Here is a 26,776-nt window from a genome sequence, read left to right as displayed (position 1 = left end):
AACAGCATTAGTAACAACAGAAACCTTGAGATGTCTTGTAGCATAAATGTTTCTAAATGCATGGCTTTTCCCCAAATGTTCTCCTCTAAAATCTCATCTGTAATCTTGTTAAATTAGAACTCTTCCAGTATCTTTCTGACTTTTACAGTTAAGGTTACGGTATTGATTTTATTTTATAGTCCATGGCTCTCAGATGCTTAACACTAATAAGCCTCTATAGCCAAGAGGTTTTCCCCAGAGGCATAGTGAATAGAAGCTATTTACCTATGCCAATATTTAATAAGCGACTAAAATATACTCCAAACCCTGCATAATCATGGGGTGTTTTTCCTTCTTTCAAATGAGGTTTTCTGACATTACTCAAGACACTTTGTCATTGTCTGTCTGTTAAAATGAAATTGCTTAATGGACAAAAGCATTTTGAAGTGTTTTTTAAAAAGCAGTTTTCATTTATTCAGTATTTATTCTTTTAGCACTGTTGTTCATTATTCAAAGGTTTTTTGTTTTTCCTTCTTTTTCTTTTTTTAATGTCTCAGGAAGGTGTTTGTGAGCTTCAAAGAGGTTTGAGTTTTAACTTTGTATTGGGTGTAGGTGTAGCCTGGAGACTTTTTTTTTTTTTTTCCCTTTGGAGAGGGGTGATAAATAGAGACTTGTAGTAACATGCAGCTTACTGTGTGCATGGATTGAAATACACAATAGAGAGAGGTTTAAACTATCACAAATGTTTTAAACTGCTGAAGAATACAGTAATATGCCCAAGTGGAGTTAAGATTAAATAACTCAATGATGAAAGTAAGAATTTTCATTTATTTAACACAAAGTCTACCATATTTTCTCCTTTAAAGAACTGATTTCACTTTAAAAAAAAAAGATTGAAAAATTTAATTGAAGATGCTATCTTATCTCTCCTTAACGTAGCTTGCCGTTTTTTGGAGTTATTTTAGAGTGTCATAAATGTAAATATATATATATATATATATATATATATATATATATATATGGAGATACTTTCTTAACATGGCAGCTAATTATTTTTTTGAATCATCTGGCATCATCATGAAACTACTGTAGTGGGATTAAGTCCATATGTCTTGTCATAACATTCCGAGCTTTTTGTTAACTTGGAGCGTGTGGGAAGGACTTAATTCGCATTTGCCACACAATCATAAAATTTTACATCTAGAAGAGTCTTTAGAAACAGATATTCAGATATTCTCTTTTCTTCACTTGTGTTTTCAAAAATACACTGTTTTGCCTTTAGCCAACTAAATTGCAAATGTTACATTTAAGCATTTCATTGTATACTTTTGCAACATCAAATTCTTAAGACCAATAAGGCATTTCCTTACTTTAAGAAGGAAATAATGAGAGGTGCCTGGGTGGCTCAGTCAGTTAAGCGTCTGCCTTCGGTTCAGGTCATGGTCCCAGGGTGCTGAGATTGAACTCCACATAGGGCTCCCTGCTCAGTGGGGAGTCTACTTCTCCCTCTCTCTGCCCCTCCCCCTGCTCATGCTCTTTCTTTCTCTCAAATAAATAAATACAAATTTTTAAAAAAGAAAAGAAGGAAATAACAAGATCCAACATTGTCTACCCAGTTATAATACTTCATGGAGCCACAGTCAGTGTTCCCCTTCCCCCAAATATGTAATTTACCTTTGTTTATTGTAACAGTAAAAATTACTTATGGGAGTTTTGAAAAAAAAAAAAAAAGCTGTCAGTATAAAAAGAAAATAAAAGCCCCCAATAATTCTATTACATAGATTTTTTTTTTTAAAGAATTTATTTATTTATTTGACAGAGATCACAAGTAGGCAGAGAGGCAGGCAGAGAGAGAGGAGGAAGCAGGCTCCCCGCTGAGCAGAGAGCCCGATGCGGGGCTCCGATCCCAGGACCCTGAGATCATGACCTGAGCCGAAGGCAGAGGCTCAACGCACTGAGCCACTCACACAGATTTCTATAATATAATGGTATTTTACCATGTCATTGAATTTCCTCTTTATGATGGCTTCATAATATGTCATCCTTGCGTGTATTACACACTTTTAAATGTCTCCTTTGCTTATGGATGTGTAAGTAGTTTGCAGGTTTTTATATAATAAAGACACAGTGATCATCATGGTATGGGGGTCCTTGTGCTTGATGCAGTTTGATTATTGTGTTCCTGTCTAGTCCTACTCACTGTCCCCAAACCTAGCATACTGCCTGGTACCATGCGACCAAGTAGATAGTGACATTTTGTTAAAGGAATAGATACGTTCCTACTGTGGAATTACTGAGTTAAACGTCCATTTCTAAAGCTATTGACCAATTATTGGTACAGAATCTAGGAAGGTCTTATTAATTTACATTCCTACTATTGGTTTAACTGCACTGTCGTATCCGTAATTTTTAAATGTAGCACATGGCTCTATAAGCAATATTTATGTCTGTCTGCCTGTCTGTCCGCCTGTATTTATCTATTTTTTTTTTGTATTTATCTATTTTAAGTAGGCTCCACACCCAATGCAAGGCTTGAACTCACGACCCTGAAATCAAGACCTGAGCCGAGATCAAGTGTCAGAGGCTTAACCGATTGAGCCACCCAGATTCCCCTTCTATAAGCAATTTTTAAATATCTCCTCTGGAATATATTTAAAGAACAAGGTCTCCATGGCTTTTCGACTCTACCTTTGCACCTCTTTTTTGTCATGTCTATTCCACTGAAACCATTGTGCATCACCTCGTATTCTCTTCCCCGTGAGCCAGGATAGCTCTAAGTGGAAAAAAATGGGGACATGGAGACAGTAACTTCCCTCAGGGATTGTATGAAGCTTTCAAGGTGTAGGTATATAGCCCACAGGCTCTGTGTCCCTTCTGCTCGAGGCCACATTCCCTCAGGACACTTTCCCGCCCACACTCCTTTATCTGTTGGTAGAATTTGTTAAGGCAAGGATCCCCTCGGTTGTCCCCAAGGAAACACCAGAAATAAGTACTTCAGGACTTTGGGCTGGAATCTCCTAGGCTTGATAAATGTTACACTTTTACGGTTATAAATAACCTCTAAACTTCCCCCAGGCAAAAACAGAGGACGAGAATCCTTGGTCTCTGGGAGCATTCATTTGGCAGATCCCTGTTCCTTGCCTTCTCCTTGTCCTCTGGGCACAGGGCCCAAGCTGTTTCCTTCTCTCAGGACTGACTCTGGATTTATGGCCTGATGTGAAAGTATCAGATTTCTAGTCCCTGAACTGGTCCCACACCCTAGATGTGGTAGCCTCTCATGTCTTATAAATACTGTTATTATTTTATGCAGATAGCTCGGTCCTTTCTCGTGTTGTCGTCCAGCTGCCACCTTGGCAGTGTAATGGACAACGGAGATTCCGTTTAGCTGAAGTCCATTTTTCACTCCCCGTGTTTTGTGTTACTTGACAGTTTCAGCGGAGTGATGGATGTGTTGACCACCTTAGCCTCATTCGGCAGTGGATTTGGTCACTGTCTCTGAGGAGGTTTCCTGGGTCCGGAGTTTTCATTAATTTCTAAACCTCTAGAAAAAAAAAATCTATGAAAGTCTAGAACTTTCTTAAAAAAAAAAAAGGAAACCTAGAAAACTATGAGAGGTCTTACCTGGGTAAGACTGGTCAATATAACACAATTTTGTCAAATCTTAGTCATGGGACCATTGAAAAACTATTACCACATAGGCACTTCCCTTCTTTGGTCTCTCTCCTGCTCATCCCAAAGTGTCTCAAGGGTAACAAAAGCTTCCCTGTTGCTGTTTTCACTGTGCCTTGAGTTTCCTTCTACAAAAAAAAAAAAAAAAAAAAAAAAGAGAATCCTGTAACATTTTCTCAGCAGCTTGATAATGTAAAAAATAAAGAAGACATTTTAAACAATGATGATGGCTTTTTAAGCACTTCCTAATAAAACACATCTTAACCTTAAATACTGGAAACCACAAGAAGCCAGCAAATGATGATTTGCACCTCAAGGGTTCATTTGGACTTGTTTACAAGCGTGGTGTATAAATAAGAAAGACAATTTAAGAATATGGAAAGGATCGGACTATTAAAATACTTTGAATTTTAAAAAATTACTTTGAATTTGCTTCTTTGTTAACTAGATAGAAATGTGTTTTTCTAAATTATAGGAATGGCACAGTTAATATATTTTAATTTATTGTTATGCCATGCTGAAATTAATAGCTTCCAGAAATTCAAGAACTCTTCTGTGCTCTTATGTAATTGATTTGAAATAAATAGTTGTAAACCATAAGTGTCATTATAGGGAAGAAGAATAAACTTTTCTTTTTTTTTTTAAAGAAAATGATGCGTTTTCTTTTCTTTTTTTTTTTTAAGATTTTATTTATTTATTTGTAAGAGAGAGGGAGAGTGAGAAAGCGAGCACAGGCAGGCAGAGGCAGAGGGAGAAGCAGGCTCCCTGCTGAGCAAGGACCCCGATGTGGGACTCGATCCCAGGACACTGGGATCATGACCTGAGCCGAAGGCAGCTGCTTCACCAACTGAGCCACCCAGGTGTCCCGGAAAATGATGTGTTTTCTATGTAGGTGATAGAAATTCGATTTGTAACCTCAGTCTACTCCAGCATATTGGAAAAGATAACATATTGCTCTCCTCTGTGTGGAAAAGGAGCAGGTGTCCCAGACAGGCAGGTGTTAAGGTGGCTGTTTGAGCTTGCCCTAGATCACTAGTTGACTTCAGTGGAGTTCTACTAACAGGTGGCTAACTGATTGGAGTGCCATGTGACATTTATCCCGGGAGCGACTTGGATGACAGGCTGCTACAGACTGAGGAAGGGGTCTTTGCTTTGATGAAGAAATTGCCAAAACTCATGTCTCATTAGTGTTTCCTAAGGTTCTTTGGAAGTGAACAACAGTTTAATTAAGGGCTGACGTAAACACGTTTCTGCACACTTTCCCTGCAGCATTTTATCACATTAGAATTGATCAAAATTGTTGCCTTGGGCTGACTTGAACAGATATACATCTGGAGCGCCATTTGTGCAAGCTGCTGATGAGTCGAGTGCATACGCTGTGTTTCACAGCAACGTTCTTCCTTTGTAGATGAAATTACCTTGTTGGGAGATGAGTTGATCTAACTCTTTATTTGCTTAAGCCTTTATCTCTTTGAAGTGATGCTGCAAAGTGAATGACACATCAGGGCTCAGGATGTATGTATATCCCAGTGCCAAAAAAATTATACCATGGCTAGTAAAAATTATGGGAGGACTTGATTTTGCAAAATTCTTATGTAAAGCTATGCTTGAATCTAAATGAACCTACTCATAAAAGTTGAACTTCTTCTTACATGGTGGTCTTTTACTATGTATTTAACTTCACAACTGGTTGCTAAAGCCATGGCTAATTGTCCGATTATAAATCTAAACAAGGGTATAGACAATGAAGGATAACGCCATTGACGTGATCTTCCTTTGTTTTTTTAAATTAGCCTCAGTGACTTCTGTTCTGAAGAAGAATCTTCTCTACAAGCTAATGTCACGATTGCAATTAATGACGTTTTGTGTTTGTATTTGTAATGTCCGTCCTCTCTGCTGAGCTCTAAGGATCTCCAAGCCAGGGAGCAGGTGGTCTTATTCAACATCTTGAACTTGAGGCCTTGCCCTTCCTAGAAACACAGTAACTGATTCTGTTCCCTTTTTTTTTTTTTTAATTTACATTCAGTTACTTCTCATCTAGTGGTCTCTGCTCATGGGATGGTGCATTTGACCATATATCAATAGGTTATTTTACTCATCTTATATACCAGTTATCAATTCGCCATCCACCTGCTTTCACATGCAAGAGATTCTAAGATACACTGCCTTGATAGGGTCTGCTCTACCTCTTCTTCTGTCTTTTGGTTATAGAATTTTTAAAAATTCTCTTCCTGGTCATGTCCTTCCAGCCTACATATGTCTTTGCATATTTAATAAAATCATCTTCTGTAGGAGATAAGCCATTAGTCAACTCAAACACACACACACACACACACACACACTCTCTCTCTCTCTCTCTCTCACTCTATGGATAGAACAAGTACAAAATAATAAAAAAAATCCGTCCAAAGATATCAGACACAAACACACAATCATTAAGGAGATCTAGACCTCCACAATCCCAGGAGGGAATGCTTAAAGAGAAAATAAATCAAGTTGGTTCAGTGGATAAAATACTGTTCTGTTGGGGCGCCTGGGTGGCTCAGTGGGTTGGGCCGCTGCCTTTGGCTCGGGTCATGATCTCAGGGTCCTGGGATCGAGTCCCGCATCAGGCTCTCTGCTCAGCAGGGAGCCTGCTTCCTCCTCTCTCTCTCTCTGTCAAATAAATAAATAAAATCTTTAAAAAAAAAAAATACTGTTCTGTAGCTGGAATAAGAGGGTAGGAAGACATCATTTTCCAGCCCAAGGGAATGTCATCTGCAAAGGAAGAGTTAGAAGCACATTCCTCCTTGTTCCCTCCTCCTCCAGGAGGCCATAAGTAAATGCGTTTAGCTAAAGTTTAAATCAAATGGAATGATAAGGAAAAGAAAAATATGATGCCATCATAGAGCTTAAAGAGAGGAAGGTCTTGTCTGCAGGAGAGGGTTTCCACGACTATTTTTATAATGAACTGTGAGGAGGAAGGCCTGCAAGGAGACTAGACAGACTAGACAGGAAATTTTCTTATTTAACCGGTTCGAGTGAAAAAGGTTGAGTGGAAGCTACAAGAAACAGAAAAAGGAAAAAAAAATAGAGAGCTTTTGGGAAGCGTTTCCCTCCTGAGATCAATTCATTTATAAAGTGTTATTTTCCAAATCAAATTTAAATGTCCTTGTCTGATGGCACGCCCGTGCTGACCTTTGCTTCTTTCTCACGGACCACCAGCAACCGCCTCCTTCCCACCACTAGAAACACCGGCTAATCCTCTTCTTATCATCTTGCTTCTCTCGCCAACTTCTTTATTTCATGTATTATTCAATGTATGCATTATTATGTATGTATTATTATTCAACTTATTATATATTTATATATTATTCAGTTTTATTATTATTCAACTTATTTTCAACTTAATCTTTTTATGTATTATTCTTCCGTCTTGAGGGACAATACACTGTGAAAAGCATGACATTTGTTTTTCTCCACAGAAAGGTCATCAAACCATCTCTCCTATATATTCATTCCTCAAACATTTTTTTTTAATATCTGTAGCCTAGAAGTGCATTAAAAATAGAAACAGTATCATTTTTCCATTTGGCATGAGGTCTACTAGACTGCAGACATTCAAAATAAAATTAAAATCAAAACAATACAAGTTTGATTCATGATTAAAATGTAATAGCTAGAAACTCTACCCTTCCTCCTCCCAGATAACTGACATTTTATTTTTTTATTCTTTTTTTTTTTTTGGTGAGTTTTTTTTTTTTTTTTTTGTGGTGACCTTGGTGGGGAAGGGGTCACTTTGTGTCCCCTGCACACTTAGCATATAGCTTGTATGTGCTAGGTACCCGTATATCTTCATTGATTACTAGGCTCAAAGAAAATTTAGTCTGATAGGAAGACAGTAGCTTGACAGCCACTGTCTACAATATCATTCTTTATCTGTTCCTAAAGAAGTAGTTTCTGTGTGGACGGTGGATCTTCTCATTCTTATTTTTACTGTTATAAGTTCACTTGAGCGTTTGAGGAGAAGACAATTTGTGGTCCCTTTTGAACTTGAAGAGTGAATTTTTATTTGTTTCTACTGTGTTATCCTGTGTAATTCCTTTGTGTGTTCTGAACACAAAGGTACCAGTATTATTCGGTGTATGCCTAAGGAGAACCCAATCAGTAAATGGACCTGTAATAATTACCCAGGAAAGCCAAGTGAATTATTTTGAATAAGAAAATGCAGAGGCTTCATTTCTCAAAAATTACATCATCACCCATCTTCTTGAACTGCAGGACAAACACCCTTGATTTATGTGTTCTTTGCAGAAAGTGACTCAGGTGAATCCAGCAAAGTTTAATGAGAATTTGGAAACAGTTGTAGTACTTGCAGTAGCCTTGATTGAACATCCCCAGAAATGACAGAACTAGAATAACGCTCATTCTGCTTCCCAAACTCTGGTCATATTTCATTGTTTTTCAATCATGTATAGTAAATGCTCTATTACTCATACCAGGAGTCTTTTTTTTTTTTTTTTAAGATTTATTTACTTATTTGACAGAACAAGAAAGAGATTGTGCGTTCATGTGCAAGTTGGGGAGGGGCAGCGGGTGAGAACCCCCAAGCAGACTCCTCGCTGAGCTTGGAGCCCAATGAGGGATTTGATCTCATGACCCTAAGATCATAACCTGAGCCAAAACCAGGAGTTGGACACTTAACCAACTGAGCCACCCATGTTCCCCTAGAAGTGGAGTCGTTAGAAACTGATTACAGTGGTTAATTTTTTTTTGAGATCTGTATTTAAGCACAGGCAATAGTGCTAAATAAGAGTGTCAATAGATTTCTTTTTCTAATAGTTACTTTTAAATTAAAAATTTGGCGTAGAAACATTACTTTATCTGCAAAGCGAGGGATGGAATAAAGCTGCTTTCCACTCCTAAAGACTTATTTATCTATGATGAGCTTCTGGTGGGCCAAAACCTGTATTTGTAGTGTTACCTTTCAAAAATCACATAGCTCTTAAATGAAATTGAGTATTATTTTTGGCATTTTGAAGGTATCGTCACTGAAATGAACTTTTTTGGTCTGTTTTTAAATGGTCTCAACATTTTTTCTCCTTTTTGTAGCAGCATTAATTCCTGTGCTTTCATTAGCAGTTTCCTTTCTTCATTTTTACTTCTCAAGAAAAATATAAGGAAATGGTTCAGCAGTTCTGATAGTTCAGTGACAGCCAGCTAGTCACAGATTCTAGCTATGAAGACACCTGTCACTTTTGTAGATGTGATGTCTACTGTTTTAACAGTAACATATCCATTCTTTAAGTGCCAATGTGCCAAAAACACATATTTAATTTTATTGGGTGCTTTTACCAGAGCTTATGTAATTTTTCAAATGGTAAATCATAATGATAACTAGTTTCTTATATTAATAGCACCATAAAAACTTTTTTAAAAAAATTCATTTATTTGTTTGATAGAGAGAGAGATGACAAGTAGGCAGAGAGTCAGGCAAAGAGAGAGATCGGGGGAAGCAGGCTCCCTGCGGAGCAGAAAGCCCAATGTGGGGCTCAATCCCAGCACCCTGAGATCACAACCTGAGCCAAAGGCAGAGGCTTAACCCACTGAGCCACACAGGCACCCCCATAAAATCTTTTTTAAAAAACAACACCATGGGGTATTTATTAAAAATGAATGTTACATACATGCATATATATTTAATATGATGAAGTTTTAGGTTTTTTAAAAATAACTTCTTTTTTTAGAACTATAAATCAAAATATTTTTAAATGAAATACTGTGCTGTCTGCAGTTTGCTTCGAAGCCAAACAGGGGAGTGTAGATGGGCTAAAGGTGAAATAGATTGGCTCTGAATTGGTACAATAATTATGGTAGTGTTTTCTACCAAAGCAATTGTCACACTGTTTTCTACCTTTTTCTAACTCGGGTGTATCCTCTCCCTAGTTTAAGTTTTGTAGATCCTGATGCTTAATCTAATTCACCATTGTGTCTCCACAACTAGTGCAGTGTCTGGCATAAAGTAAGCCTTCAATAAATATTTATGGAAGGAAGGTATTAATAAATCTGTCTTCTCAAGTGGTTTTCATGATTGCTATCTCCATTTTGGCTAGTTCATCCTCCACGTACTTTTGGGAGGGACGGCTTTAAACTATAAACGTATGATCATATTTTCTCATCAATAACTGTACCCAATCAGGGCAAGAATTCAGATGTTTATACACAAAGCCCATGGCCCCTCACTGTGTGGGTCCTGCCAGCTACTTGCTCTGTCCTCCACCTCTGTACTTCCCCTCTCCACAGACTGCTTGTACCACGTGCTTATTCTATGCTCCCCTTCTTCGGAATGTTTCTTCTCTCTGGGAACGTCATCCCCATCCACATTTTACACATGGTGCCACTGAGGCACCTTCCTTAACCTGAGGAGGCTGAAGTGGTCACTGCCCTGTGCAGTGAAGCCAGCAAACAGCACACCACAACACCCCTTGCTTTCAGCACGCTTCCTCCCTCTCAACTGTTGACAGCCATTTTCTTCTTATCATTTTCTTCTTCACTGACAGTGAGTATCCCTACAGCAGCTATTTTGTATTTTTTGTAACATCCTTACTTTACCTGTCTAATAGAGGAAGCCAATAAATACTTGCAGAGTGAGCAAATTAAGGAATGTACTTTTTGTTAAACAAGTAATGAGTTTTCCGTAGAAGATGTTAAATCAATGATAGACTTACCAGCTTTCCCAAAGGTTGTTTTTCACATTTGCACCAGGTTTTCTTCGTTCTTTTTTCCACAGTGTAGTCAGCAGGTCAAAAGACAAAGCCCTGAATCGTATAAATCTAAGAATGAAATGCTGAGGCAAAAAAGACCTTGATGTGAACCAAGGCGCCAAGGGAAACATGATACTTAGTTTTGCAAAAGTTCAAGATTTATTTAGTAGGAGAAATAATTCTGATGATAATTTTAATAAAGGGTTGCGTTAACTTCAGTGGAGATTGTTTCTGATAGAGATTTCAAATCTCCGATGTAACTGAGTCTTTGGCCCTCGGTGCATATTTTGTAGAAGAGCCAAAGTACAGAAATAATGAAATGTTGGAAAATGAGATCCCTTGTTAGAGAAACATGAATTTTATAGCTGAAGAAGGTCATAAACTTTGGGTTTTTCCCTCTTCCTTTGCAGATATGTCTTCTCCGACTACTATGAAGAAGCCTGAAAAGCCACTGTTCAGCTCTACATCTCCACAAGATTCTTCCCCAAGACTGAGCACTTTCCCCCAGCACCATCATCCCGGAATCCCTGGAGTTGCACACAGTGGTGAGGAGTTTCAAGCGTAGAGGAGAAGCCTCCCTCTTGCTGGCAGAGCTCACTGTCAGGGATGCAGCAAGAGTTATAATGATAGCTGTGGTGGCCGTACTTTCTCAGCTGAAAGAGGGAGGGTCCTGAGCCAATCCAGTATTTTTTTCTTACCAATATATGAAAAAAGATTTCCACGGCATTCAATTAAATGACATTTGTGAATGTTTTTTAATTGCCTTTATTGGAAAGATTACAATCACAAGAAATTAGAAAGTACATAGATAAGAAATTAGAAGGTACATAGTCATCTTAACTGTAGCTTTAGGATTCGTCCCCATTCTATATATTTGAGTAAAGAAAGACAGAATTTCAAGTATGTTGCTGAGTTTGGAGCATTTCCAGAGGCATTACGATATATAGACACTATTTCCATAGATGTTATTTTCTATACAAAAATCAATATTTAATTACTTATTTAGGAGGCAAGTTAATCACAAAAATAAAAGAGGTTTTTTGACACTTTTTTATGTGTACAAATAAATGTGGGCTAGTATATTTGATATTATGTCTAATATCTTAATTTACATAGGAAAAAGAATACCAGTATTTCACATATATACTTGAATGAACAACTAAATTAAATCCCCTCTCAAAAATTTTAAATGAGATAAAATTAATAAACAATACTGTATGCTTTCTACCTATTATTCTTGAGCCGTTGAAGGGAGTATACTGAATTTTTGGTGGAGAAAGTTCCATATATTATATATATATATATATATATATTCTATATATATATTTTTTTCTATATATATATATTTTCTATATATATATAATTTGTAGCAACGTTCTTATTGCTTTACATTTATAGATAGGCAATTTCTTATTTTTCAAACAAATTCAATCTGATTTTTAAACCTTTATTCAAAGATATAACTTTAGTTCTAAAAAAGTCCTTGTCTTCTTTTTATGTTGATTAGTATTGTTGCTACTTTAAATATCTTTACTGCTGTTTTTACTGCTGTCACTAAGAAAATTATAAAACTAAGAAGGAATATACAAATCAAATGCAGTATAAAATTTTTATATTTATATTGTTCGTACTGCTAAAATAGGTCAAAAAAGTCAGTAACTATTTCATGGATCTCTAATGTTGATATTTGAGCAAAATTCATGTAGCAGTCCAATCATTCATGTATTATGACACCTGGATAAAATATTCAGATTCCTGACACTGGGAAAAAATTAAATAGTACACTTTTATATAATGAAACCTAGATAAGCCTTCCACCTTGGTCCTTAACCAGATACTTACTCAATATGTAATGTATCGGGGCCTGTGGCGAACACTTTGGTCATGAGACAGTTTCTGTCCTTAAAGAGCTCATGGTCCAGCAGGAAGACGAGGCACATCAGCTAGGCATGAAATCTGAATAGGAGTGGACACTTGGAAAAGGATTAGATGCCTGCAAGAGATGTGTTCTCTAAAGTTTAGAGAGAGAGTTCTCTACAAGAAGGAAGAACAAGGCAGGAGGAAGGTTGTTTCAGACAGAGAAAACAGCCTGAATCAGAGTTGGGAAAGGTCATTGCCACAAGGAACTGCCGTCTATCCAAGGATCTGCAAATATCGCCATGTGGCCTGGGAAGAGAGAGTGGCCATATGAAGCCCCCGAAGTGAGGCGGGGCAGGTTCCCTACAGCCCTTGAGGACCACACAAACCTGTGAAGTTGCTAGGCTTTTAACCTAGAAGCAGTGGGGAGCCATTGAAAGATTTTTAGGAGAGAAGGGACCTGCTTGAAATGGCATTTTACAAAATTCATTCATGTGAGACTATAAAGGCTGTATCAGAAGAAGCAAGACTGGAGGAAAGGAGGCAATTAGGAAGGCTTTGCAGTGACATAGGCGGGAAATACATGTACATACATGTATGCATGTATGAATTTTTTCATAAAGAAGGGAAACATTTTCTGCCTGTATTTTGCTTTTCCTATTTTCAAGGACTAGAATGACCTTTATTGATACAAAGTAGCTGTTTTGTACTTTCAGTTCGAAATACTACATTCTGCTAGCTTCCATTGAGCCAGCCACAGCTTCTGTGAGCACGTACAGGGGAGCCCAGAGCCTAAGCCCTGACTTGATATGTGCCGGCTCCCCTGAAAAAGATCTCTTCCCCAACTACACTGATCTCAAAGCCCAGAGGGCCCAAGATGGAGCTGTGTGTATATATCCTTCAAGGGCTTGTGTAGATGTGGGTGAAGATCATGGTTACATGGTCTTTAACCATGGTCTTCATTTGGCTGAGATTAAGGACACTTCAACACCAAGTAAAAAAGATGCTCAGTTTAACTTAGGTGTTTCCATCTCCTTAAATTACACTTTCAGATGTGGCTGCTACTTCAACAAAGTAGTATGTCAGAAAGAAGTTCCATTTGAAAAACTATACAATTGTTTTCTGAAATGCATCACTTTGATAAAGGATACACACACTTCAGTGTGTGGAAAGATCACACAAGGCACTTGTTCAAATTGTACTTTCTGGTGCCTTACCCCTGGAGGGCCTCAAGATCCAGTAGGTTTGTTGTTAGGCCCAGGAATCTGCATTGTAACAACAGTCCAGAAGATTCTGAGTGACCCGGACATTCAGGAAGCAAAGTTGTGACCATAAAATTGAATTTATGACCTGTTGAGATATAGTCTTAATTTCTCGTGTTTTCTGAAAAAAGCTTTTTTGGGGGAAGATAAGAAATGTCCCTTTAAAAGTATGTGTGTGTGTGTGTATATATATATATATATATATATGTGTGTGTGTGTGTGTGTGTGTGTGTGTGTGTGTGTGTATGATTACAAAGTTGGAGATAAGTTAGTCCAGATGATTTTCATTAATAGGTCATGGAAAGAATTTATTTTTCATATTGTTTGCTAAGTTTTTTCATAAAACACTAAACATTTATCATATGTAATTTCCTATGATTTGGATCAAAACATTAAATAGAAACAGACATTTAATCTTCACTTCTACATATATTCATTGGTACTCTTAAATTGTACTTATGTGGTTATTTTCCTCAACATTATAGAGATAATGATTGTGCAATTATATTCTTTCCCATATTTCAAACTTAAGAATTATATTTCAAATATATGACCAAATAAATTATGGTCATACTGATGCTGAAAAATTACAGCACAATTAAACATCATCTACATCACATATGTTTTATATATTATTTCCCTTTATAAAATATGTGATTTATAGTTAAGTTAATATGAGTATATGAACATTTAAATTCACATTTCTGGAGGTTTTATTCTTAGTCTTATCGTAATAACATCTTTTAAGCTACATGTAATAAAAGTTAGAGTAGGAAGAAAAAATAGTTACAGAATAGAGTTCTTTTGGTTTTGAAAGGAACAAATTCATTAGGAAAAAGAGGTCTCAAACTCTATGATCAAATGTTCATAAGCATTTGTCCAATGATCAGACAATTATTCAGCACATTATTGTTTCCTAATTATTGGCTTCTCTTTTAACCTACCTCCCGCTAGGACGTATAGGGAAAATATTTATTTAAAATCAGAGTCCACTTTTGTTTTGAATTTCAGTAGAGAGTCTGTGTGTGCCCCTGCCTTTTAATTAATTCTGTGAGTTGGTCTGGACTTAAGACACAAAGACTTGCTGATCAAAGATTGTATTCTGATGGGAAATGACTGCTTAAAGGAACGTTCTTATGAAATATTGGCTTCCCCCATAAAAGAAAATCTTCCTTGGGTTCAGCGTTCATAGGACCGGGAAGCCAGATTGCTTGTTCCCCAGAGTGGGGTCAGGGCTGTGCATTCTTACCGCCAGCGGGGATCAGCGAGTGGGTGGGTCCCGGGGAAGCAGGGACGAGCCTTGCGCGTGCCGGGGGGCGGGCGCCACAGCTGACCTCAGTCTCCCCTTTTGTGTCCCGTGCAGTCATCTCCACTCGAACTCCACCGCCACCCTCACCGCTGCCATTTCCAACACAAGCTATTCTTCCGCCAGCCCCATCGAGCTACTTTTCTCATCCAACAATCAGATATCCTCCCCACCTGAATCCTCAGGATACTCTGAAGAACTATGTACCTTCTTATGACCCATCCAGTCCGCAAACCAGCCAGGTAAAAACGCGAGAGCGAATAAGAGGAGGGCCTAAGGGAGATGGAACAGGTCTGACTCTCAGACATGAAGCTTATTCAGACGCTGTGTCTGGCAGAACATGGAGCTTTTGAAAGCCATCTTCAGGAAGGTTCTGGGTGACTCAGTAAGTTTTTATTTAAAGGTGGCTGAATGACAGGTAGGAAGTCTTGCCCCAAAGGGGCACATTTGTGAAGATGTCTCTGGTTTGACGTTTTTGAATTTTCATTGACTGCAAAGAAAGTTTATGCAGAAAGTACATTGACAAAAAAGCTCAGAGCTGGTGTTCACACCTCTGAAATACCGGGTTTAGCACAGACACAGAGTGCTTATTTCAGGCAGGAGCAAGGTATGCGCTAAAATAAACACACACAAAAGAACTTACAGTCGTATTTAGAGGCCAACTATTAGGTATTAAAATCAGCTTTGGTAATGTAAACATTGTCAGTGTTTGATGACTACTTGAATATTCTTTGCACAGACATGACTACATTTAACAATGAATGACATTACCAGAAGGGTCTTTTCTTTTTTTCTTTCTTTCTTTCTCTCTCTCTCTCTCTCTCTTATTTATTTATTTATTAAAATACCATGCAGTGGTTTTAGGGACTTTTATTGTGTAAGTGTAGTGACTCCTATCCCTTTCTCACTCCTTAAAAGTGTGGCTTCTTCTATGGAGAGCTCACTTAATAGTGATTTGATACAAGAGCACTTTTCATGATCAATAGATAGGCTTTGTGTCAGAGCTGGCACAAACTGTAACATCCAAAGTCTGTAATGTAGTTTTGATCTTCAGGTCTGGTATGTGACATTGCTGCTTTACCTTCAACACTCCTGCTCACTCCTCACTATACCTTTTAATGCTCTGCGAGATTGTCGTAAGCATTCTGTCTTTAATGCCGTTCAGTTACTCAAATACCAGTGACTAGTATGTGCATATTAATTTAGAATTAACAAAGAAAAGATCTGAAGGAATCAATTTTGGTCATAATTGTTAGAATGAAGCAAAATGGTCTTTTTTGGGAACGTTTTATTTTTGAGTAACAACATAGCCAACACCATTTGGGTTGCTTAAAAAAATCACCTGTACTTTTAGTTCTGTTGACTAATAATACTAAACTGAAGACACCATTCTTGAGTTGTGACTTTGTAGTTAAGCCATTTGTATTTTAGAAGAAAAGGTCCAAACATTATAGCACTTTTGATGACTATAATAAGAATTTTTAAGTAAAAGAAGTGGGATCTTAGTATATCAGTTGAGAAATAAAATTTGCTGTCAGATCATGGATTCAAGAGTCTCAGTTCCATAGAGCATTTTGCTAGACTCAGCTGGGAACAGTGCGCACAAGGTCTGATTTTAATTTGAGTAGAATTTCCATGAATAACAAAGTCTAATTAAGACATCCATTAAAAGTCCTTAACGTTAATTCAGTGTGGAAAATCTTAGAGTTCCATTGGATTTTTTTTTTAACTGATGTCTTAATTAGGCACTGTTAGGGGAAAAATTATGCAAATTAAAATCAGGCCCTTAGTGTTACGCATTTCTTTAATTATTCAGTGCTTGTTTTAGGTATATTTCCATTTCTTTATAAGTTAAGAGGGCATATTAGGTGATAATCTGCCTTATTGTTCTGCTTTTCTTCCTATTTTTAAGGTAAAGATTGAGCTTCTGAGAGAAGCATCTTACTTTCATCTCAATCAAAAAAAAAAAAAAAATCCCCTCTCAGGATTTTGTATAATAGGAGTGACTACATACTAGGCAGGGTGATCCTTTCCCAGTGCGGTTCAACTTTATTTTCAGATAAAATGTCTCTCTTTTCCTTTCTACGCTATGAAAGTTCATCTAACAGCCTTAAAAGAGAAGCTTTATAGTATAGCTTCATCTGAACCAGTAGAAAATCCAAAAGGAATAACCTTCCATTCTTCCAGACCCTAAATTCCAGAAAATGTGTCTGTTGGGCTTGGGACCGACTTGTTTCTTTGTCAGTTTTATTCTTTTTAAATGAGAGAAATGTCTGTTGGTTCATGTCAATGCTGTTCCAGTAGACAAAGCTCTCAGAATGAGCGAGGTCATATCAGATCCTGGAGCAGCATTTTCTTGGCATTATTGTCGTTCTTCTGTCCTGTGTTCTCAGTTAGGTCCTATGGAACTGTTTCGGTGAACACAGTATAGAGAAATGTATTTTACTACCGAATGTACCACCAATGATAAAACAGGATCGCTCTTCTTTCTTGAGGAAGATATATACACCGGTCTTTTGCAGCGTTCAGATCCCCAGAATCTGCTTTAGAAAAAACTACTTTTTCCACTTGAAAGGAAAAGGCATCTTTCTAGTCAACTGCAGAATAGTTTTTATGGACACATCATAGCTCCTTTGATTTTTAACTCCAACTCAAAACCAGTTAATTTGCATTTCAAAAGAGGACTCTTGATATTTACCTGTTTAGCTTAGGCCAGGACGAGGGGGGTCGGTTGCTGAGGGCTTGTTCACCTGGGGTCCACTATCCCCTCCCAAATTTCCTCCAGCCCTGTACTGATTTTGATTACCAAGTCTAGCCACTGAGATGCCTCATCCTCCCCACAGCAATTTGGAGATTAATTGCATTGCTGCTGCACCGATTAGCGTGAGACAGCCATGCTATTCAGTGGATTATTTTAAATAAAATTAGTCTAAAGATACAACTCTCATAGGTTTCCGTAGGGGGGGAAGCTCTGGTCAATTTTCCTGACATAAAGTTAAATACTTTAAATTACTCATGATGAATAGGCAGGATATTCAAGAAGTCTATTTTCTTTATAGAATAAATAATGTGGCCTCTGAGGAACCCAACCGAAGACTTATTAGTTCATGTCTGTAAGTTACAGTATTTAAGTGTTATTAGCTGTTCATCTTTTTGTCTAAAGAAATGACTCCTGGTAATTTATGGGCAGGTATTTAGATAAATATTCTGCTTCATTGCATTCTTTGCCTTTAACATTCTGATTAGATAGGCTAAATATTTATGGCGCATACTCTCATGGTGAATTGGAATGAGCACCGTACAGTGGAGAAGTCCAACATGAAGGGTCATCAAGAATAGTGTTCTTTGTCTAGAAAAAAGCATTCCAGTATTTTTTTTTTCCAAGCAGTGTACCCTTAGGATTTTGTCTCCTACCACAGACACTATTTTCATACGTGGGGCTAAAAGTTGGATATTAATATCTTTTCCATCATTGCCCTGGGGATTCTCTCAGTTGCTCCCCACAAGTGTCAACAATAATGTTTTGTGTAACTCTCCATGCCCGGCCATGGGGGAGGAACTTAAGTAACAAAGTATATTTGATTGCCCCTCTGCTTTATTTCAGCACATTTTAATTGACTTTGGAAGTCTTTTATTTGTAGCTGTAAGGTCAGACCAAGTCCATCATTGGCTATCATTGTGTGGATCTGAAATTTTAAATGCTTTAAATATCATTCTGTCTGCTCGTCTGAGTAAATCAGCAAAAGGCAAGTGGAGATCCTGGAATTTAAATGGTTTGGTATGTGTGTCCCAGCATCCTTGCATATGACGGAAGACTAGAGTTTCTGAATGCAGATTGACTAGAAATGATGGAAACCATTGAGTTTGATGTGTTCGATCTCCTTGATACCTCATCTTCTTTGTGTAAGTGACATCATCATTGGGTGACAATTGTGTTCTGAGAGCCCAAACTGACTCACTGTAGAAAACGAAGAGCAGAGAAGGAGGCATGGCTCAAATTCTCCCTAGGTCAGGAAGAACTTACATTGTTGTCTTGGGCTGAGCGTGTAAGTCTCCCCTTGAGTCTTCTGTGCTACCCAACGAAAGGATCAGTTCTGCCTGACTCTCAGGGGGGTTGTAAAGACAAACTTACCCATGCAAAGTGTTTCGAAGGTGAAGACTTTCTTTGAAATGCTGCTGCTTCTTTTTACCACTAACCGCTGGTTGGTCTCTGTGACTCAGACTTGAGAGGGCTTGTGGCCTTCCCAGCAAGGATGCAGTGTTCCCGCGTCCAAGTGCACTGAGTGGAGCTGTTGGACGATATGACTGCCTTTTGGATTGTTTCACCGGACATTCTGTTTTTGTTTTGTAGCCTAACAGCAGTGGTCAAGTGGTAGGGAAAGTGCCTGGCCATTTCACACCTGTCTTGGCACCCTCTCCCCATCCCAGTGCAGTGCGACCTGTGACCCTGACCATGACAGATACTAAACCCATCACTACATCCACTGAAGGTGAGGCAGCTTCACCTACAGCAACCAGTAAGTATTTCTGTAGGAAATGAGAAATGTCCATCAAAGGCACCATTGGATACCTGATCCAAGGTGGAGAACAGGACAACTTTTTGGACCCGATGGAGATTTCTCATTTATGTGGAACTAGCAGGCATGTATGTGGCCTGGCTATCACAAGCTCTCTCTTATCAAATTTCAGTCCATCTATCATATTTGAAAAGGGAGAAGCTTATTCGTTTGAATAAACAGCTCTAACAAAAATGACAAGTCATGCCTGCTCGTTCAAGGTATACATTGAAAAAGACACCGAATAACATAATGTAGTGTTCGAGGTTTCTCAGTCACCCAGAGAGAGAGCAGATCATTGTTACTTATTGGAGCATTCTTATAGAAATCAGTGTCCTTCACAAGGCAGATTGAATCCGTGCCTCTGGAAGATAATTGCACGTTTATATTACCGTAGGTTATGTCACTGCAAAAAAACAGTTAACACAATATTGGGTGCAAATGAGGACATTTGGAAGCTGAGTATTAGGTACATGTAAGCTACCTACACTGTCATTGTGACTTTTTTTTATTTGTTTGTTTGGTTGGTTTATCATGATACATCAGGTACTATGCTTTTGAACACGGCCATAACATCAGAGATTTAGCTGGTGAACTTGACATAGAACATACCAATAAACCAATGAATCCTTTGCTTCTTCATACAGAATACTCATCAATACAAAGAAAATTATTACCCAGTTTTTCGATTGGCTTCGTCCAAACTAACGGGCTTCCTAGAACTAGTACAGTGGAATAGAGAAAGTTCCAGTCAGGAGGAATTAGCCCACGCCTCATCAGTTACGCATTCCATATCTGAAATTCAGAGGTGTCATTTTCTTTCCTAGAACAAAAAAAATTGACATGCTCTGTTCTAAGTGAAATTACAGAAACCCCACTTGTTCTCTCTTTCTCAGGTTTTGGAAAGACGTTTTCTATTTATTTTTATTTATTTATTTATTTATTTACTTATTGGTGAGGGGGGCTTCTGAAAACCTAGGATGGAACACTACAAGAAAAAAGGACATAGTGTGAGGGTACAGTGAATTCAGCATTCCTTTCTCAAAATTCATGAGACCCCATAGCCTAATCAGTCCAGGTAGACTTGTAATTCCCATCAATAATCATTAATTTTTCTAACTGGTCTGTTGGTAGAGGGTCCAATGAACACTTCCCTGAATGCATAGTCAAGGAAGACTAAAAATTCTTTTGTTCTAAAGATTAGGTATGTACAGTACAGCCACTCAAATACTTTTAAAAGTGGATGTGTTGGCATCTTTCAGCAAAGTCAGCAATTTAAATTAAGGCAAATAGAAACAAAGATCTTTTTTTTTTAAGTCTTTGAAAGACTATCAAGGGATAAATGATCCAAACCAAGTTCTAGAAACTTCAGGTACCTACCTACCCTTCTAGTGACATTAATAGATGACATGCAAGTGAAGATCAGACCCAAATGATCACAGCTCACTATGGGAGTGCTGTCAGCCTGCTTGCTGATACATTATTCTTGTACTCACCTACGGGTTGGTCAAAAAGGGATCTGATTTGACTAATAAAATTGCAAAATATTCAGAAGGGATATATTGGTTGTGTGAAGATGGCTGTATCAGCCCATTTTCCACTCCTGCTTAAAAGAAATAGAGTGACTTGTTTTTCTTTCCTCTACACAGACTTGTAGCTCTAGCTCTCGAGATAGCACTAATAATGAAAAATGGGTCATTGAACTGATAAGTCAATAAAATTAAAGAAAACACATAGACCAGGGAAACCTCTTTCTCATGGCTGAGAAGAGGAAAATACTGCGCGCTTGTTGCGACTCTCTAAGGATGAGGCCTATCTCCAGCTGTCCATGCTGTCCTTTGACTCCCAGGAGCCTGGACATTGAGTGGGGCCCCTGGCTCTTCTGGCTGCCCTTGGATGGGCCCTTTATTCAGGAGTAATTAATAATGAATTGTGAGCATCTTCACTGTTTTAAAAAGTTAACCTCACAAAACCCTCAATGGATCTAATTCTGCAACCCTTCCAATGAACATGGCAGAATGAATATATTTGGTTAAAAAAAAAAAAAAACCAAAACCTTTTAAAGGTTAATGTCTGGATTTCTTATCAATCTGATAGTGTTAAACCAAACATTTTAGCTTCCTTCAGAGCTGTAGATGTAACATGAGTGGTGAAAATGTAGTGCTTCTGTTTATTCCAGCACGGGGCAAGGAGAACGCTGTAGTGCTGGGAACTCCTTTCCTTGGGAAAACAAACAAATCTTTAGGAATAGGGAGACGTTTTCTTTGGAAAATTCACGGTGTACCAAAAAGCACCTCTACAAAAAGGACTTGCAGGGTGAGACTAAATAACTTTAAGAATATTCGCCATTGGTCCTTAGTGCCGGGTGGCCAAGACTTTCAAAGGTGTCACCACCCCTTCCCTAGACCAGTCGCAAGAAATCGACTTTTTGTGCTTATGGAAAAGAACGAATTTTTTTTTCAAAAACATTTCTGTCAAATCTAAGGTCATTTTCACACTAAATGAAATACTGACTTAATTCACTCTAAATAATATAATAAGTAGAGAGGCTCCTCCCTCATGTTAGGAATATTAGATTTTCTCTTCAGTAAGACATGTTTCATTTTGTATCATCAAGCACATCTGCTTAAATCCCATTCATTACAAGCTTTCACTTTTTCCCAATAGACTTTCAGTCTTACACTTAGAATCACAGACTATCATTGATGCTCGCATTATCAGACAGCTACTATCTGGTGAAACATGACATGTAGTAAAAGGACCCTTCTACTTAGCCAGTCCTTGGTTCTCCTGCCGGACTGTACCAGAGCCTAGAAGCGTGGGATACCCATACCAGAGGCTGGGATGTGGTTAATTGGACAGATTTTTGGGGAGGGAGGTAAACGGGTTGAGTTGAGGTCAACTGCCAATTCTTTAATGTCACTTGGTGTTCACTCAGACGAAAGAATAAAGAAATAGAGACACTTTTTTTTTTTTGGTTGCCTGTCCCACGTCCTGGGTTTTCTTTTCTTTTACATGGACAGGGTGTTCATTCTGATAGTTCACAATTTTTATCTTTGTTTTTGTTCTTCCTTAATCAGCCTACACAGCCTCAGGCACATCTCAAGCCAATCGATATGTGGGACTAAGCCCAAGAGACCCATCCTTCCTACATCAGCAACAGGTGGGCAAGCTTCACCCAGGTGTGACGGTGTAGCACGCTTTCGCATTGGTGCTCTCTCCATGCTGCCTCTCAGATCTGGACTCAGAACGGGGCTCCCGGGGCTTCTGGGAAAGAAACTGATCATTTCATTTTCCAGAATATTTTCTCATTTATCCTTTGTTTCTTGCCTCTCTAAACAGGCTTGCTCAAATTGGCTCAAGACCTTTTCCATCTCTGTGACCTCTATCCATAACATCCATGAGTAAACTGGGTCTCGGCCAGGGTATTTTCCTCAGTTTCATTGGCTATTGAGAACTTACTAGCCTTTAGCTTCCGAAGACAAAAAAATTGAAAACTGATTAAAAAGCCCATTAGGGTAGAAGCAGTACACAATTTGTGTTTTTTGAGCTCTTTCATATTTTCCAGATGTTTTACTCCTCATTTTGGACTTTTAGTCCAAGAGGATGAGTTATGAAGCTAAAATCTCGGGCGACACATCATTCCTGTTTTAATAAGTTTAAATTGGTTTACTGATTTCAGATGTGATAAAACACTTTTTTTTGTTCTGCTTTCTTACATCATTTATGTTTCAAGTAGCATTTTAAATTTCACATCTCATTAATGCTGTAAATTTAATGCAAATGAAGTGTTTACCCAAACTGTGAAAATATACAGCCAGGATTAATGGTGGCTTATAAACAAATTAGCCACAGTCAAAAGCATGGAACTTACCAATACAGAAATCCCACGATTCTAGTTAAGGGATAACAGAAATAATTCTAAACACTTCAGAATTTAAATATATTTTATGATGCATATGTTTGCTGCTCTCAAACTCTGATAGCAGAGCGGTTCGAAATAAACAGCGTGCAAAATATTAAGTAGGGAAAAGTAGTCTATGAATAAGAAAGAGCTGGTGTAACTAACTGGCTCTTCGTTCGTAAGATGTATGGGCTTATGTCGCATCTGTCTGTTTTTACGTACACGGTCAGCCTGCGCAGCAGGGACTCATCCCTGCTTCTTTTGTCCTGGACTCGCCCACCTAGCTTGTGTTGTGTCGTTCTTAGCCATGCCTCCTGCGGAATTCCCAAGTCCTGCCCAGTTGCGGACCAAGGTAGCAGACCACGTAGATCAAAGGTCACCACATGTAGAGTTCAGAGAAAAATCCTAAAGATGATAGCTTATTCAAGATACTTGAGGCTGTGCCAGAGTTTTAAAAAGCAAAACAAAACAAAAGAGTGAGAACTAACTGAAAACATCTGTACACAGTTACAAAAAATACCAAATAATAATTAGTGGTTTTGCCCACCATTGGCTTTTCAACATAATTCTCTGGAATGTTGCTTTTTTTCACCTCTAAAATTGCTATAATATGAAATGTGTTATAATTACTATAATATGGTTCTATTTGACAAATGTATATGTTCACTGTATTTTTTAAAAACATATGTAGGATTTATAGGTTCAGAGGCTTGCTCTTTTAAAAATCATTCCACATATTTTCAGAAATATTTTTACCATGGGATTTGCATTATTCTTTATGACACATCTCTACTTTCTAGTTAATTTTTAATTCATAGACACATGCCTCCATTATTTAAACCTTTAGCACCAAAAACATTAAGATTATACCCAGTTTCATGTATTTAGAAGTAGTCTTCCCATCCCCCTGTGCTCACCCACGGCAGCTTTAATATTCTTTTCATATCTGTATTTATGATTCACGTTATTATGATCACAAAAGTTCATCGTGCAGAAGTTACTTTTTTCACTTATCCCAAGGATAGATCAAGAAAACTTAGCAAGCCTCAGCAAAGTGTGAGTCTTCAGAGAGATGGAGGTCGGAGCACATTTTAATTGGAAAATACACACACACACACACACACACACACACACACACATATATTCTGGAGCTACAGACTTTTCTTATCAAAGACCACCACTTCTTGTTTAAGTGGACAGTGTCAAGTGAAGACCTGTTAACAATGTAAATAATATTTGTTTGGTCAAATGCAGTTGACGTTTATGGAACGTACTGGTATTTACCAGGCAAACGGATAATTTGCCCTGCGCATGATGGAAGACTTTGTGCTACTTTTTGAAACAAAGAAGCTCAATATACCAAAGTTATAATGAGCTACAATTTTGAGGCATGCAGAAAACATGTGCGTGCATTTCATACTGTACGCGAATATTACTGAAGTAAGGTTCCAGTTAAAAGATGATTACTTTTATGCTTCTAAATTTTAAAAGAACCATTGAGCTGAAGTTTCAGGCTTACTATCCAGGAACAGAGGGACAGGAATAGTTTAAGTGACTGCAGTAGAGTAAAGGTTATGCTTTCCCACAGCAGAAATGAGATTGATTTACTGTGTCCTTTCATTACTTTACAAAGATTTAAAAGAGACCACTCTTGTAACAGCAGGTTCTAAATGCATTTGGTTTAAAGCACTCAGTGATGAATGAAAAGGAAAATCAAGGGGTACATGAAATAAAGGTAATCAATCATTTTATATTAGCTAGGAGAAATTCAAAATTAGAAAGGCAATGGATTTAGTCTGAGAGAGTTCTTTTAAACATTCCCCATAGCCTTTAATATACATGACCCCTTAAGAATAAATATTGTTGCCAGGTACATTCTTCAGTTTATTGGCGGCTGCTTTATAAAGATTTATCCTTTTAGGTTATGAAAAGTATTGGTGTGTAATGTGCAGTGCTATTTTTTCTCAGAAAAGAACTTTAATATAGCCTACATAAATTAGGGTTAACGATGAATTTAAAATTGTTGAATCATTCTATCTTATTAATAATCTTTCCACAAGATGATAATAAAGTAGACCTTTCAAAATAGTCACTTCTAATACACAAGGATACTGGCCTTCTTTGATTGAGATGGCCAATGTTAAAATTAACCCTATGTTCCACTTGTAAGAGTAATATATCCATATCGGCAGATTTGAATCCTAAAAGTATATGCTTTTATGCCCATCAACTTGGTACACATACAGCTGTTATTAGTAATTATACCTCTCTGTGCTCCATGATAATGGTTATTACTGATTCTTATCGGTCATTAACTGACTTGAAATACTAGATTTTTTCTGACACAGGAATTTCACCTGTCACTGCAACTATGATATCTCATTTGAATCTAAAAATAAAAAAATCCATAATCATGAAGAATAGTTCAAAAAGATTCATGTAAACCAGTTGATAATTTGCCATTAAAAACAAACCTCTCTAACTGGTCATGATAATCAACTCATGCCGGCTGATCAGGACTTGAAATTTTTCTTTTATCCTCTACTACAATCTTGTGTGTTGTGTGGTTCAAGGTCTGGAACTAGACTGTCTCTGGGGTGATTGGCTTAGTTCATGCACTCACTGTTGGCTTGGGAAGATCTTAAAAGCAGGTATCAGTTGGAACTCCATATTCTTCTTTAACTTTCCTGTTGGAAGATGGTGTGGTGGCTTGAGGAACTCCTGGGTCCTGCTTTGGGAAACTGAACTCTGTAGTCTTTCCTGACTAAAAAAGAAATGTCTTTTTTATGATTTGGAACTTTTCACAAATGTCAAAGACCTCCTCTCTGAGTTAACCTCACAGAAGTTTAGTAGAACGCAGTGCTTTCCTTTCCTTGTACTGCACGAGGGCATGTGCACATGCACCACGATAGGCAAGGGGGGAGGTACACGTCCCAAGTTTTGTCTCTCTGAGAAAAAGGGAGCTCTATAGCAGAGTCTTGGATGTTGCTCAGTATTTGAAAATACAGAAATTATTCCGTAATCCAGTCTACCTATTTTAGCATAAATGGCGAATATGAGACAACTTACATGAATTAGCACTAGTTCCTTATCTGGTCAACCTCACCACGAATTTGTTAAGTCTCAGGCCTTCTTTCTTTGCTCTCATAGAAAGTTGCATGATCAAAGAGGGTCTAGTTACCTTGATTTTCACCCTTCTATTTGAGTGTAAGGTTGTAATAAAAATATAAATCTTTACTATTATACATCAGCATAAAATATTAAAAAAATCTTACTGCAAGTTGGAAGTAAATGTTTGTAGCTAAGAAGCTTCTCGTTTGGAAATAGAAGATTACAATTCAAACCAACTATTGAAAGCATATAAACTTTTGATACAGATTTGAGATTTTGATAAAATAAATGGGAGGTCCCTCTTGCCTTTCCAAAGGGAGACAACAAAGTCAAGTAAGCTCTAGTATGTAAGACATAAGGCTTATTTTCATCATCTCTCAAAATAATAA

The 26,776-nt window shown here is 37.8% G+C and overlaps 1 protein-coding gene across 9 annotated transcripts in view; it reads left to right on the top strand.

The window, feature by feature from the left end:
• Positions 1–26,776, top strand: part of NFIB (nuclear factor I B) — a 231,286-nt gene that overhangs the window by 178,083 nt on the left and 26,427 nt on the right. For 2 of the 9 annotated variants that reach the window (XM_004765742.2, XM_045079643.1), the window contains exons 7-10: positions 10,802–10,936; positions 14,874–15,058; positions 19,168–19,306; positions 22,453–22,535. In XM_004765742.2, the coding sequence (XP_004765799.1) occupies positions 10,802–10,936; positions 14,874–15,058; positions 19,168–19,306; positions 22,453–22,535 (542 nt within the window). Of the gene's footprint in view, positions 1–10,801; positions 10,937–14,873; positions 15,059–19,167; positions 19,334–22,452; positions 22,536–26,776 lie in introns of all 9 variants that reach the window. The other 7 variants (XM_004765740.2, XM_013063083.2, XM_013063085.2 and 4 more) reach the window with 4 other exon arrangements.

Source organism: Mustela putorius, unplaced genomic scaffold (genome assembly GCF_011764305.1).
Source record: "Mustela putorius furo isolate JIRA1106 unplaced genomic scaffold, ASM1176430v1.1 tig00000421_pilon_pilon_pilon, whole genome shotgun sequence".
NCBI classification, from domain to species: domain Eukaryota; kingdom Metazoa; phylum Chordata; class Mammalia; order Carnivora; family Mustelidae; genus Mustela; species Mustela putorius.
This window is presented reverse-complemented; position numbering and strand designations above follow the sequence as displayed.